This window comes from Lentinula edodes, assembly GCF_021015755.1.
Source record: "Lentinula edodes strain Le(Bin) 0899 ss11 chromosome Unknown C8R40scaffold_24, whole genome shotgun sequence".
Classification (NCBI taxonomy): domain Eukaryota; kingdom Fungi; phylum Basidiomycota; class Agaricomycetes; order Agaricales; family Omphalotaceae; genus Lentinula; species Lentinula edodes.
The window spans coordinates 359,003-372,688 of record NW_025764330.1 but is presented as its reverse complement, the minus strand read 5'-3'; the positions used below and the strand labels follow the sequence as shown (position 1 = coordinate 372,688).

The window sequence follows — 13,686 nt, the reverse complement described above, 5'->3', positions numbered from 1 at the left end:
GGATTACCTCTAGAATTGTTTCCGACGCTGCGGTAAATCAAGTTTCTGCAGCGAGTCAGCGACACTTCGGGGCCCTTGGCTGCACTTATGAAATTTAATTAGTTTTTAAATAATTTCATGGCCGATTTTGGATGAGTATACCCTATCAAAAATTTCGTCTGAGTGCTGCGCACAAGTAATCTGAAAACTGCTAAATACTCTAGTTGTTGTTGACGCTCTATCGCTTCGTCCTTTCAAGACTTGCACCATGAACTCGTTTATCATTATTGTTGCTGTAACATTCATCGCTCCCAGCGTCCTAGCCTTGACCGTGAACACACCGTGCGTTTTATGCATCTTAGCTTTCTATGTTTTGACAGTGTTAACTTTCTTGTTCAGGTCGAGTCTTACAACTTGTGGTAGGTGGCGGCGTCAGACTCGATGGATCGTTTCTTGCATCTAATACTATTTTCATGGTCCAGAACCAACATTACTTTCGTGGAGCGGTGGCACTGCTCCGTATTACCTTTCTATCCTGCCTGGTGAGTCGAGATAGTCGAGGCTAAATCTGAAGAACAGCTTTGGTTGACACAGTCTCTTCTTTCAAGGTGGTGAGACTACTTCTGCTGCAGTACGTATGAGCACTCTTGTGAACAGCACGAACAATCAAATACTATTGTGAAGCTCAAAACATTCGATACTACAAACGCAACCGAGTACACTTGGACAGTGGACATCGCTGCAGACACTGAAATGTTCGTATTCTGTCTTTTGAGATTTGCTTGGTATTTGACTGAGAATATAGCACCGTCGAGTTGAAGGATAGCACTGGCACTATCGCTTACAGTGATGAGGTTGATATTACTGCGGGCTCGGACACTAGGTAACAATATTTCTGGGTACTCAGCCATCTGACCCATGTCCACATTCGATAGCTGTGTTTCTACCTCAGTCTCCGCGAGTGCTACTGCAGGTTCTACTTCAGCGTACGTGATACTTTTATTGTTCATGTTCATGAGTTAATTCAAACGTGTTAGTGATTCATCTGCTACTACCACATCCGGAAGTTCCACCACGAGCGCTAACAGCGCCAGCGGCAGCACAAGTTCGAGCACCTCCGCTGCTTCGGCTTCTTCCTCCTCTAACGCGGCCTCAAGTTTGCCGGCTAATTTTGGTACTGCCGGCTTCCTTGGTCTCATTGGCGTTGTCTTGATGTGAACTTAACATACATCCCGCGCACACTTACTTGCTCCGACTAATTATACGTCACCACCTTGCTTACTGTTGCCGGTTGGTTGCCGGTCCGCTGGACATCTGATATCAACTGTTTTCTCAGCATGGGGATTGTTTTTGCACTTGAGTTGAACACACTACATTTTTTAGTAGTCTTGAGTATCCAGGCTAGGTTTACAGCTGATTCCGAAAGTCTACAGTGATGCGCAAATCAAATCCACACCCCCCGATTTGGAAATTTTGTGATTAAACTGTTTTTGTGAACATTTTTGTATGCTACATCCTGTAAAGCATGTTGATTCTACTATAAAGACTTACTTGTGGCAATATAAGCTGTTTGAACCCTCAAAATTCAATATTTCTGAGCAGAGGAACAACAGATTTACGCTGATTTACAGTTCTGGGCTGGTGACATAAGGCCTTCCAAATCGGGGGGTGTGGATTTGATTTGCGCGTCACTGTAGATTGAAACCAGTCTCCTCACATCATTGGAGCACTACTTAGGTTTGTTTGTGGAGGAGCTTATTGCGATTTTCAAAATAGTTGGCGCCACTTCTCACGACGCAAAAATTGAGTACGAAACGGTGCCCAGTGCGAAAACACAATTACAAGCTCAATTCTGCACGGAATTCTTAGAAATTTGGTGTAGTATGTAGCGATAAGTGGGCTCTAGTGCGCCCCGTGGTTATTTCTGTAAAAATAAATAAACCACACTACTTGAAATTGTTCGTGATCTCATTCTCCAACCAACGACCCAAGGCCATTGACTATCTGATGACCTCTGAAAAACCATTATATACCAATGAAAAGATTGCAGTACCTTGAACAAAATCAGTCAAAAGTTGAGTTGCAAGAAGTGGACTATCCAGTGCATACTGGCAGAGCGAAAAACAAATGGGCCTGGTCATGAATTCACAGCAGAGCTTCAAGGAAGGAAGCATATACTTTCTTTTGAGGATCTCCGAGTATGTGCTTTCATGTTGTTGATATAATTCTACTGATCTCATAATTAGTTTGTTCATGGACTGCTAACGCATACTCCAGATACATATCTGGATGAGATTCGGGATGGATTAAATAAACAGCATGGTGTAGGATAACAAACACCTCAGTTGTAGTAGAGAACAACTGATATTGGATAAATCTACCTGTAGGATAACGAACACTACTACAGGATCAGTATGGAGAATTAACTTAAATATGAGTATGACTTACCCTCAGTTGTAGTAGAGAACAACTGAGGGAAAGCTGTGAAATAGGGGCGTTTGTATAAGTACTCGATCGCAGAGTATGTAAGCAACAACGAGTAGACAAAAAGGTGCGCATAGATGAAGTAAGTCAGACGGGCTGGATAAGGATGGAGCGTACGGATTCTTCTCTAACACACCCCCTAATCCGTGGGATCCAGACCTAAGAATTTCACCCACTTCGAGTGGATTGTACCATTCAAGGCCTTCGTAAAGATATCTGCTACGTTTTCCCCAGTTCTAATCGGCTTCATTGTGATTTCCCCATTTGTTACCTTTTCCCGAATAAAGTGGTAGCACATTTCAATGTGTTTGACCAACATATTCTTCTTGGAGTTCTGCATGAGGCTAACCGCCGCGAAGTTATCGCAGTGAAGCGTTAGTGGACCATCCTGTTTCAGGTCCACTTCTGCAAGGAATGACATTAACCAACTTGCCTGTTGACTGGCTCTTGCCCCTGAGATGTACTCGGCTTCGGTCGTCGATAGTGCTACCATTGGCTGTCGTTTTGAACTCCATGTGACTGGCGCCCCAGCCATGAAGAACACATTGCCAGATGTTGACCTCCGAGTGTCTATACATCCTGCGTGGTCGGCGTCGAGGTACCCGCAGGGTTTCAGGCCTTCTCCCTTGGTTAGCTCGGAATCGGGCGATGGCTTCCTGTAAGTGATGGTATAGTCAAGGGTTTCTAGGATATATCCTGTTAGCCATTCTACCGCCTCCCAATGCTGACGCCCGGGATTGAGTTGATAACGGGCAAGTTTATTGGCCGCAAAGGAGATATCTGGTCTGGTACAAACTTGACCCCACATCATAGACCCAACGACCGGTCGGTAAGGCTTGTCATGCATGAAAATTCGTTCATCGTCTGGTAGGGGATTTGGAGCGGCTTCGAGTTTGTTGTCAGGTGGAAGTGGTGTCCGGCGGTGTTTGACATTTTGGAGACCGAAATGTTCGAGCATGCGGGTGAAGTAGGCTTTCTGCGATAAAGTAATGGCTCCTGTCTTCTTGTCCTGCGTGATTTTCATCCCCAGTGTAAGACCTGGGTCGAAATGGGTCTTAGGGTAGGTTTTGGTATGTGGAGGTTTATGTTGTAGCGTGCTAGGAGCAGGCTGGAGCTCGAAGGGAGCTACGAGAACCGCGACCGAGGACGGGAATGACCTAGTAGTGGTTGGAATGACGAGAGGGTGACCCTTGAGGGGTTCCTAGGAGGTCCAGGGAGGTCCCTAATGCGTAGGGAGGTTCAGGAAGAGTGCGGGACCGTACGATATTGCGTAGTAGGAGTTGTACTCGCTGGAACGTCAATATAGGATCGAGTAGGTAGTTTATGCAACTGGGTCTCGAGGGTGTAAGCTCCCGAGAAGGGATACGCCAGGGAGGGTAGGTCCCTGGGGGCTAGGTTTGAGGATGGTCGTCCTCGAGTGTGGGAGGTGGTAACGGAGGAGCAATACGTAGTTCGACGTGAGGGGTAGCTTCGACGTTACCTAGATCGAGGTCCCGAAGCTTACGAAGTAGCTAGGGAGCTCTGGGAGGTTTGGGGAAGGGTAGCTCACCAAGCGGGTAGGCGTTGGGGAGCTTTAGTAATGTTCGAGGGAGCTCGGAGACTCACTCGGAAGGCTTAGACTTGAAATAAAAGTGTATATTCGATCGTATAGACGATCAGAGAGACAATAGACAGTAGTAGAGAGAAACAGAGGTAGAGAAACAGAGAGTAGAGAGAATTCCGTATAGGTAGCAGGTACAAAGGGACAGGGACTGGACCTATGTAAAGGGTGTGTGTTCAAAATATACCAAGCTGGCACTTGGAGACGTTACGGAGCTACTTAAATAGGTATGGGAAGTGAACAAAGGAACATCAGAGCCTAGGGGACATGAGGCAGTAGTCGAAGGAGACAGGTGATCGAGATTTGTACTTAATGGGGCTGGTGCTAAGGAGTTTCGTACGCGTGTCGGGAGGTTGTCAGGATAGTCTTGGGGAGGTGCATATTACCCGTGGTCCTGTCTTGGGGAGGTGCGTAGTACCCGTGGTCCTGTCTTGGGGAGGTCGGATGTCTTGGAGAGGTGTAAGGAAGCATGTGGGATGGTGCTGGGATTGGTTGGTTGTGGTCAGGGCATGACACCCAGAAGTATTTCGGATTTCACCTCGCTACTCTCCCAACGCTTCCCAAGGTCCTCCACGGCCTTCTTCTTCTCGATATCCCCTTCTGCACCCCCTAGAACATCATCTCCATACGTGCTCATAATGGTATACTTCCCGTTTTGGCGTCTCCAGCGCATGCACGAGTCTGCTTGGGACGAAGTGTAACCGTCTTCCTTGTATCCCGCTGATATGCTGACTCTGGGCTATGCATAAAATGCTAGTGCAAGTTCTAACACTCACACCAACACCAACACAAACCATCATCAAACACTAAGTTCAAGGGGGTTTATCATTGAAAAAGCAAGATCACACTGCAACTCTACAAATATCTTCATCATGTGGGTATAATGTTAAGGTTGAATAGTTTTTCTTCTCGAGATTCTATCAAACTCGGGCATGCTAAATCTTTCTTTGACTTTATCTGAACTGAACAAAACTTCTGATTTGTATTATACACTACAAGTACAATCCACAGAAAGAGTGTGCACTACTCACAGCACTCTGACTGCTATTAACTCTGAAGCATAATGGTAATCTGTGACTTTGAACTTTCTTTCTTTCTATCTTTCTTAAACTCTAACTTGTTTAAAGTGAAAGTTAACACTGTATCATCTTTGTTTAAAGTGCACTTGTCACTATAGCCAGAAGCTACTAACCAACCAACCAAATCCTCTCAGAAGTGGGGTGTCATAAAGTACGCAGCCCCTATTATTTTCCCTTTCTCACCGTCTCGACGCCTTTACTTGTACAATACATCATCCCATCGCTGTCAATCTCCATCGATTACTGATCTATCTATTACTGATCCACCTGACCCACCTTCTCTTTCTATCGGCTTCCGCCTCCTTCCTTGCCCCTGAACTGTACAGTATTACATCGTTGTTTCTTGCAGACTAGATTATGTATATATAGCCAACCCTCCACAGCCTGGTCCCTTATCTTGACCTCTCTGTCATTATCTGGGACCAGGTATGTGCTTACTTATTATTACCTATGACTACGATACTCAATATATCTCTGTCATTATCTGGGACCAGTTCGCCTCCGCTCCACTTAGTCGCTCCGCCTCACTCACCTGCTTAGTCGCTCCGCCTCACTGCCTGGCTTAGTCACCCCGCTTCCTGCTCCGCTAGTCACTTCGCCTCTGCCGCTTCGTGACATTAGGTCAAGATCCATTACTGCACTGACAGCCTACCGATAAGGTTGTCCTTGCAGGATCCGTAGACACCACGTCTTCCCCAATCCCGCCCGATTCTGAAACACCTGCTGCCAGTATAGACTGCTCCACACTCCCGCACGCACTTGACCCCAGAGACCAAGCTCACGCCCACAACAACAACAATACTTGGCGTGATTGCCAGTCTCAACCTTGCCCCAACGCCCTTTCGAACTCGATCCGAGAGCCACTCACTGTGAGCAATATAACCTTCCTGCCAATTCCCCAACCCCGATTGCCTACTCCCATCATGTCGACTCCTGTTCCGCCTGCCCCAAATACCTCTGCTGAGGATCTCATGGCTCAGCTCATCAGACAAGTAGCCAGCCTTGCTACAGCCATGGAGGAACGCTCATCCTCCAAGTCAAGCATGAACAAACCCGAGGTCTTCAAGGGTAAAGATGGTGCTGAAGCTCGTCGCTTCATGGCTCAGTTAAAATTGGGCGTCAGAACAACCGGATCTCGCCAAGAGCCAATTTAAACTTATCAAGTCCGCCCTGGGCTTCTTCACAGAAAGTGCTGGAGATTGGGCAACTCCCCATCTGTTACACTTCAGTGCAGAGAATCCCCCTTTCGGAGGAAACTGGGATACATTCTTGAAGGAATTTAGCCAGCGGTTTGAACCAATGGACCCAGGTATGGAAGCCCGTAGCGAGATCAAGAACCTCAGACAAAGTAAAGGGCAGACAGTTGCAGAATTTGCCCAGAAGTTCAAGGATATCGGAGATCGGACTGAAATGTCTGATATTGATTTACGGGAACACTTCTTCACCGCCTTACTTCCGGAGATCCGACAACACCTTATCATCGTAAACATCGCCCAAGGAATCGTTCCGACTTTGAAAGAGGCAATCAAACGAGCCATATCGGTGGATGTCTACCTGCATGATCCCACCATGACCGGCCGAAACACCGGACACGCTCCCGCACACACCGCTCACATTACCCCTGCCGACCCTCACGCCATGGACATTGATGCTACTCATACCAGCACTGGGAATAGCAGGGAGGCCTTCCTTGCCCGTATGCGCAGACGATGTTTTGGTTGTGGAGCTCAAGGCCATGTTAAGCAGAATTGCCCACACAAGGAGACTACCTGCCGATACTGTGGACACCGGGGACACCTAGAATCCGTCTGTCAGGACAAGTTCATGGGACTTAGTCGCGACCGTGGCCGACGCCAACAGCCTCGCCGTCAGCAGATCTCAGCCACGGCGGCACCATTTACCTTATTCCCAAACGAATCAGTTCAGATTGCCGCCTCAATCCCAACACCTGTCGCTGGACCTGCTATACCGAGCCCCGCTAATCAGGACTTCTCCACCCAAATTGGACAAATAAGGGAATTGTTGGACTGTGCTAATGCCATGTCTCCTCCGTCCTCTGGTTTTCAGCAGGGTTTTTAAAGAGGGTACCCGCTCCGGCTGCACCGAGAGTACCCCATAATCAGTTTACTATGTTCGCTACCTCTTCATATGACTCGCTCCCATCATGTACAATATCATCTATTTGGGAATTAAATTCCAGCTCCCCACATTTCCGAATTCATGCGAAACTGAGAGGAAGGAACCATAGTATAACAACCGCAGCCATGGTAGACTGTGGAGCTACCGCCCTGTTTTTAAACCAAGACTTTGCCACCAGAAATCACGTAACCTGCGCACCCCTCCATAAACCAATCAATGTATTCAATATCGATGGTACACCTAACTGTCAAGTCCATGCCGCGGGCCTCCATTCCGCCGCTCGGTACTCCGAAGATCTGCTCTTATTGTAATCTCTTCCTATTGTTCTTTCTCGCTACACATATCCTTTCGTTCTAGTCTCTCATTATTGTCTTTTACTCTTTCGTTCTAGTCTCTCCTTATTGTCTTTTACTCTACCCTGCAGGTACTACTCGTATAGCTCCTAGTAGTTAGTCTGGCGCTCCGCACCGATGCGCCGTTCCGTAGATATAAATACTGCCTGTACGCTACTGTAGTTCCTCAGTTTAATTATCAACTTAGATCAACTTAGATCTCCCTTCTCAACTTAACTCTCCTCTAAGTCTTCAGGCTCAACGCCTCGAAGTACGTTCTCCTCGACCTTAGGACTTTAACATTCTCTGGTCCGCTCCTCGTCATCGGCGATACCGCCGCTCCGACCTGGCTGCTACTTAGCTCCTCTCTCTCTACTCTCGCTCTCCGGGGACTAACGGCGTAACGGCGGTGTTGTTAATAACTTCACTACTGTCCCATTCGTCTTCCGCACTTAGACACCTTGTGACTTTGGCACAGTTACACGGTGTACATGATCTTAACAGTATAATTAAACTCAATCCGTTAACGTCGTACTGACATATCATTTTTTATGCCTCCGAAAACTCGAGCTCAATCTAGAGCTAACTCCGAAGAAAATACTTTCTTCACTACAGCTCAATCATTTGCCCCATTCTCCGACTCTATCTCTGCCATCGGTCAACCACGTCGCCGTAATCGCGGTTTCGGTCCAGCCACAGTTCCTACTACGTCGACTCTTCCTGAAGCCATGGAAGAGGAACAACAATTTGAGTACAGCACCTTGTACACTGGTGACGGACAACCTGTTCAAGTCCTGACCCCTCGCCGTGGACAACCCCCCGTGGTCGCTCCGGCTCGGGGCCGGTCTACTACTCGAATTGATTCTCCAATTCTCCAAGCCATCGCCCGCCGTACGGGGAAACAACCCCAACGTCGTGCTGCTTCTGAATCTCCTCGTGACCCACCTCCTCACTTCGATTTGGACACCGGTGATCACGATGATCAAGACCCTCCTGTCGACCCCGACGATCCGGGCGCCGACAACAATCATGACGATCTGGATGACGACTCCGGCGGTTTACCGCGTGGTGAACCTGGTGACCCCAGTGGTCCTGGTGGTCCCGGCGGTCCCGGCGGTCCTGGTGGACCTGGTGGACCTCGTACTCCCATATCTCCTGACATCCCCAACGAGCAACGAGCTATGTTGGAACTCCTCTCGGGGTTCAAGGGTTCCATTGAGACCCTTGGTACCGTCCTCGCCGCTCTCGGCCGCCCCTCTGACAGCTCTGAATCCAAGAGCAAGGTCAAGGAGCCAGAGGTATTCGACGGTTTGGATCCCCGAAAACTCAAGACGTTCTTCGTCAATCTCGCCCTGGTCTTCAATGACCGTCCAAAGTATTTCACCGACCAACGGAAGGTGAACTATACCCTTTCCTATCTCAGTGGGTCAGCCAAAGAATGGTTTGTCCCTGATATTCTCGACCCGGATCTCGACTCGCTGCCGGCCTGGACATCCTCCTTCAAAGCCCTTGTAAAGGAGCTTCAGGATAATTTCGGCGTTTACGACGCCCAAGGCGAGGCCGAAGATTCTCTCGGTAATCTGAAGATGAAGGAAACCGAGAACATCCGGAAATACAATATCCGGTTCAACACCCTGGCTGCTAGTACCAACTGGGATTCTGCTGCCCTGAAATGGGCTTATGGACGAGGCCTAGCTGAACGCATCAAGGACGAAATGGCGCGTTTGCCCGAGCCGGCGACGCTCGCCGATTATCGTCAAGAAGTTCTTCGTATTGACAATCATTATTGGAAACGCGAGGAAACTAGAAAGCGTGAGGCTGGTAAGCCTTTTGTTGCTCGGAACCCGAAGAAGGGTTCCTCGGACTTCAAGACTGGTTCTTCTAACCAGCATAACAATTCTCAGCCTTCTGGCTCTTCGGCGCCATTCACACCGAAGCCTAAACCCTTCTCTGGTGGTAAGCCTAACAACAATGGTAAGCCCCAGAATTCTTCGAATTCCGGCCAATCCGGCGGTCAGCGCCCCGCGTTCAACCATCTTGGTGCAGATGGGAAAGTCCTTCCCTCCGAGAAGGAAAGAAGGATGAAGAACAACCTTTGTCTCTTCTGCGGTGGTAAGCATCAGATTGCTGACTGCAATAAGCGAAAGGCCCGAGAATCGAAGGGCCGTGCTGCCGAGGTTGAAGAAACCCCCGAAGCAACCATTGAGGTTGTTGAAGAGGAATCGGAAAACTAGTCCGCAGCTCTTGTTCCCCGGTACGAAACGGGAGCTGCGTTGATCAGGTTCGTACCTCACCTGGGGAGTTATATCTCAACGCGTCCGCTCTTTCTTCTATTGAACGATCTCTTGTAATATCATTGACTACTGAATTTCCTTTATCTGATTCGGCCGCGCCGGCCGAACCTATTTCTGCTCTTCTTAAATTTCCTACTCTTGTTGATTCTGGTTCTACTGACTCTTTCATCGATACTCGTTATGTTTCACAAAATTCTATCCCTACGACCAAAATCTCTCCTGTTAATCTTCGTCTCTTTGATGGTTCATTATCTTCTAAACCCATTACCGATATGGCAAATATCGCCGTTCGGTTCCCTTCCGGCGAGCTGCTTCTCTTACCCTTTTATGTTACACATTTAGATTCATCTTGTAAAGCAGTACTAGGTTACAGTTTCTTATCCCGCTACAATCCGTTGATTGACTGGGCATCTCGAAACATTACGTTCCGTAACACTTCACATCCTGATTCTCCACAGACGTCTGTACCTTCTGCCATCAACCCCGTTGTTGCAAAGGTCGCTGTTCCGCTACCGGAACTTTCGCCGTCGGTTTCACCGACAATTCTGGAGACCCCTCCTGGGGACTCACTTCGCTCTCGCTCTCGCTCCCGCTCCCGGACTTCACGGGCCAAGCCCCTTTCGTCCAAATTCCCCTTTGAACCCATCTATTCTTATCCTACGGTCTCTCAATTCGCTGCTCAACTGGAAACTCCGGAGGTCGACATTGCACTTGTCAGTGCTGCAGTTTTTAACAGGGCTTGCAAGGACGCTGGTATGGAACCGATTCTACTTCGTGCTATCCACTCAGAGGTCGCAGCCCGCGCCGCCGACCGCTCCTCCACCACTCCTACTGTCCCTCCACTCCATCCTTCTATCCCAGAAGAGTACGCAGAGTTTGCAGACGTCTTCGACGAGATTGCTGCAGATTCACTTCCTGAACACAGACCTTACGACCTGAAGATTGACTTGGAAGAAGGCGCTTCGCCGCCTCTCAACCGTATTTATCCTTTGTCTGAAAAGGAGCTAGTCGCCCTTAAAGACTTTATTGACAAACAGCTGGCTACTGGTGCCATCACCCCATCATCCTCTCCTCACGGCGCTCCGGTCCTTTTTGTCCCGAAGAAAGACGGCAAACTTCGCCTTTGCGTCGATTTCCGTGGACTCAATCGTATCACCAAAAAGGATCGTTACCCACTCCCACTCATTTCAGATCTTCTCGACGCTCCGAAAAGAGCTAAAATATACACCAAATTGGATCTCGCTCACGCTTATCATCTGGTCAGAATCGCTGAAGGTGATGAATGGAAAACCACCTTTCGGACCCGCTACGGCTCCTACGAATGGAAGGTTATGCCGTTCGGCCTTACGAACGCCCCTGCGGCTTTCCAACGGTTTGTTAATGACATCTTCTCTGACATGCTCGATGTCTGTGTCATCGTCTATCTTGACGATATTCTGATCTACTCTGATACGCCAGAAGAACACCGAGAACACGTCAAGGAAGTTCTTCAGCGGTTACGGAAACATCGGCTTTACGCCAACCCCGACAAGTGCGAATTCAATATGGATACTGTTGAGTATTTGGGTTATATTCTTTCTCCCGACGGATTGACTATGTCCAAGGAGAAAGTACAGACAGTGCTAGAGTGGCCGGTCCCGAGGAAGGTTAAGGACATTCAGTCCTTCTTGGGTTTTGCAAATTTCTATCGTCGTTTTATCTATAATTATAGCGATATCGTTGTGCCGATGACTCGGCTTACCCGAAAAGGCGCTTCCTGGATCTGGGACAGCAGCTGTCAAGAGGCCTTCAAAAATCTCAAGACTGCTTTCACTTCTGCGCCGATACTGGCCCATTGGGAGCCGAATCGCCCACTTATCGTGGAAACCGACGCTTCCGATTATGCCATTGCGGCTATTCTTTCCATCCAATATGCTGACGGTGAAATTCATCCTCTAGCCTTCCTTTCCAGAACGCTTCATGCAGCTGAACTCAATTACGATACCCACGACAAAGAGCTACTGGCCATCTTCGAGGCCTTTAAAGCTTGGCGTCATTATCTGGAAGGCTCGGGTGATCCGGTGGACGTCGTCACCGATCACAAAAATCTTGAGTATTTTTCTACTACCAAGGTTCTCACCCGCCGACAGGTCCGATGGTCAGAATTTTTACACCAATTTAATATGGTCATTCGCTTCCGGCCGGGGAAACTCGGCGAGAAACCCGACTCGATAACTAGACGCTGGGACGTCTACCCTAAAGAGGGGGATATCGGCTACGCCCAAGTGAACCCTCACAACTTCCGTCCTATCTTTACTAACGAACAACTCACTGCGTCTCTTCGAGCTACCTTCTTGGAAGGTCCGGTTTTACGAGCCTCGATTATCATGGATATCGAAGCCCTACACCAAGCCATCATCCTCGCCCTTCCCGCCGACCCGAGCTCCGTTGTTGGTTTGGAACTTGCAAAAGATCCTTCCAATGAACGTTGGAGCTTAGGTAGTGACAAGCTACTACGCCTTGACGACCGTATTTATGTCCCTAATCACGGCGATCTTCACCTTCAAGTCCTCCGTTACTTCCATGATCATCCACTTTCCGGCCATTTCGGCCAGAACCGCACTCTAGAAGCTGTACGTCGTCAATACACTTGGCCCAAGGTCAGAGACTTCGTACGTGACTACGTTACATCTTGCACTATCTGTGGTCGCAACAAACCTCGCCGTCACCGGCCTTACGGGTTGTTGAAGCCTCTGCCGGTTCCGGTCCGACCATGGGATTCCATCTCCATGGACTTCATTGAGCAATTGCCAATGTCGAATGGTTACACCGCTATCCTCGTCGTTGTGGATCGATCTTCCAAGCAAGCTATATTTATTCCAACTCACGACACCATTACTTCCGAACAACTAGCTGAGCTTTTTGTTATTCACGTTTTCTCTAAGCATGGTGTTCCTAATCATGTTACTTCCGATCGTGGTTCCGAATTTGTTTCGGCGTTCTTCCGGGCTCTCGGTAAAGCGCTCTCCATGGAACTTCACTATACCTCTGGATACCATCCGGAAGCCGATGGGCAAACTGAGCGTGTCAATCAGACTCTCGAACAGTACATCAGGATCTATTGTTCCTACCAACAAGATGACTGGTCGCCTTTACTTCCGATCGCCGAGTTCACCTATAACAACGCTCCCAATGCTTCCACTGGTATTACTCCATTCTTCGTTAACAAAGAATACCACCCAAATATCACCGTTCGGCCCAAGGTCGACATGAAGTCTGATCTAGCCAGAGACTTCGTCGTCAATCTCGATGAACTCCACGTCTTCCTTTGAGAGGAAATCCTTTTAGCTCAGTCTCGTTACAAGGAACAAGCTGACAGGAAAAGAATCTCGCACCCGGAGTTCCCGATCGGCTCCGAAGTATTCGTTCTTGCTAAGCACATTCGTTCTACTCGTCCTACTGAAAAATTCTCAGAAAAATATCTTGGTCCTTTCAAGGTCATCAGTCGACCTGGTACTTTGTCTTATGAGCTCAAGCTCCCAGACTATCTTCGCCGAATTCACCCGGTATTCCACGTCTCACAGCTGGAGCCGGTTACGCCGAACCCGTTCCCGAATCGTACTCAATCTCCTCCACCTCCAATTGAAGTTGATGGTGAAGAGGAGTACAACGTTGCCGAAATCCTCGACTCCAAGCTGGACAGAAGGTATAAACGTTGTCCTCTACGTTATTACATTCGGTGGGCCGGTTACGAAGGTACTGATGATGAGTTCTCTTGGGTTGCTGCTGATGAATTACAT

The 13,686-nt window shown here is 48.5% G+C and overlaps 1 protein-coding gene across 1 annotated transcript; it reads left to right on the top strand.

The window, feature by feature from the left end:
- Positions 1 to 28: 28 nt before the first annotated feature.
- C8R40DRAFT_361029 (uncharacterized protein) lies at positions 29 to 1,451 on the top strand. The gene is made up of 9 exons (XM_046234835.1): positions 29 to 321; positions 379 to 398; positions 462 to 521; positions 588 to 610; positions 664 to 734; positions 785 to 862; positions 915 to 965; positions 1,017 to 1,153; positions 1,316 to 1,451. Exons 1-9 carry the CDS (start codon positions 248 to 250, stop codon positions 1,342 to 1,344), a joined length of 543 nt encoding a protein of 180 aa, XP_046084920.1. The 5' UTR covers positions 29 to 247; the 3' UTR covers positions 1,345 to 1,451.
- The last annotated feature ends 12,235 nt before the right edge of the window (positions 1,452 to 13,686 follow it).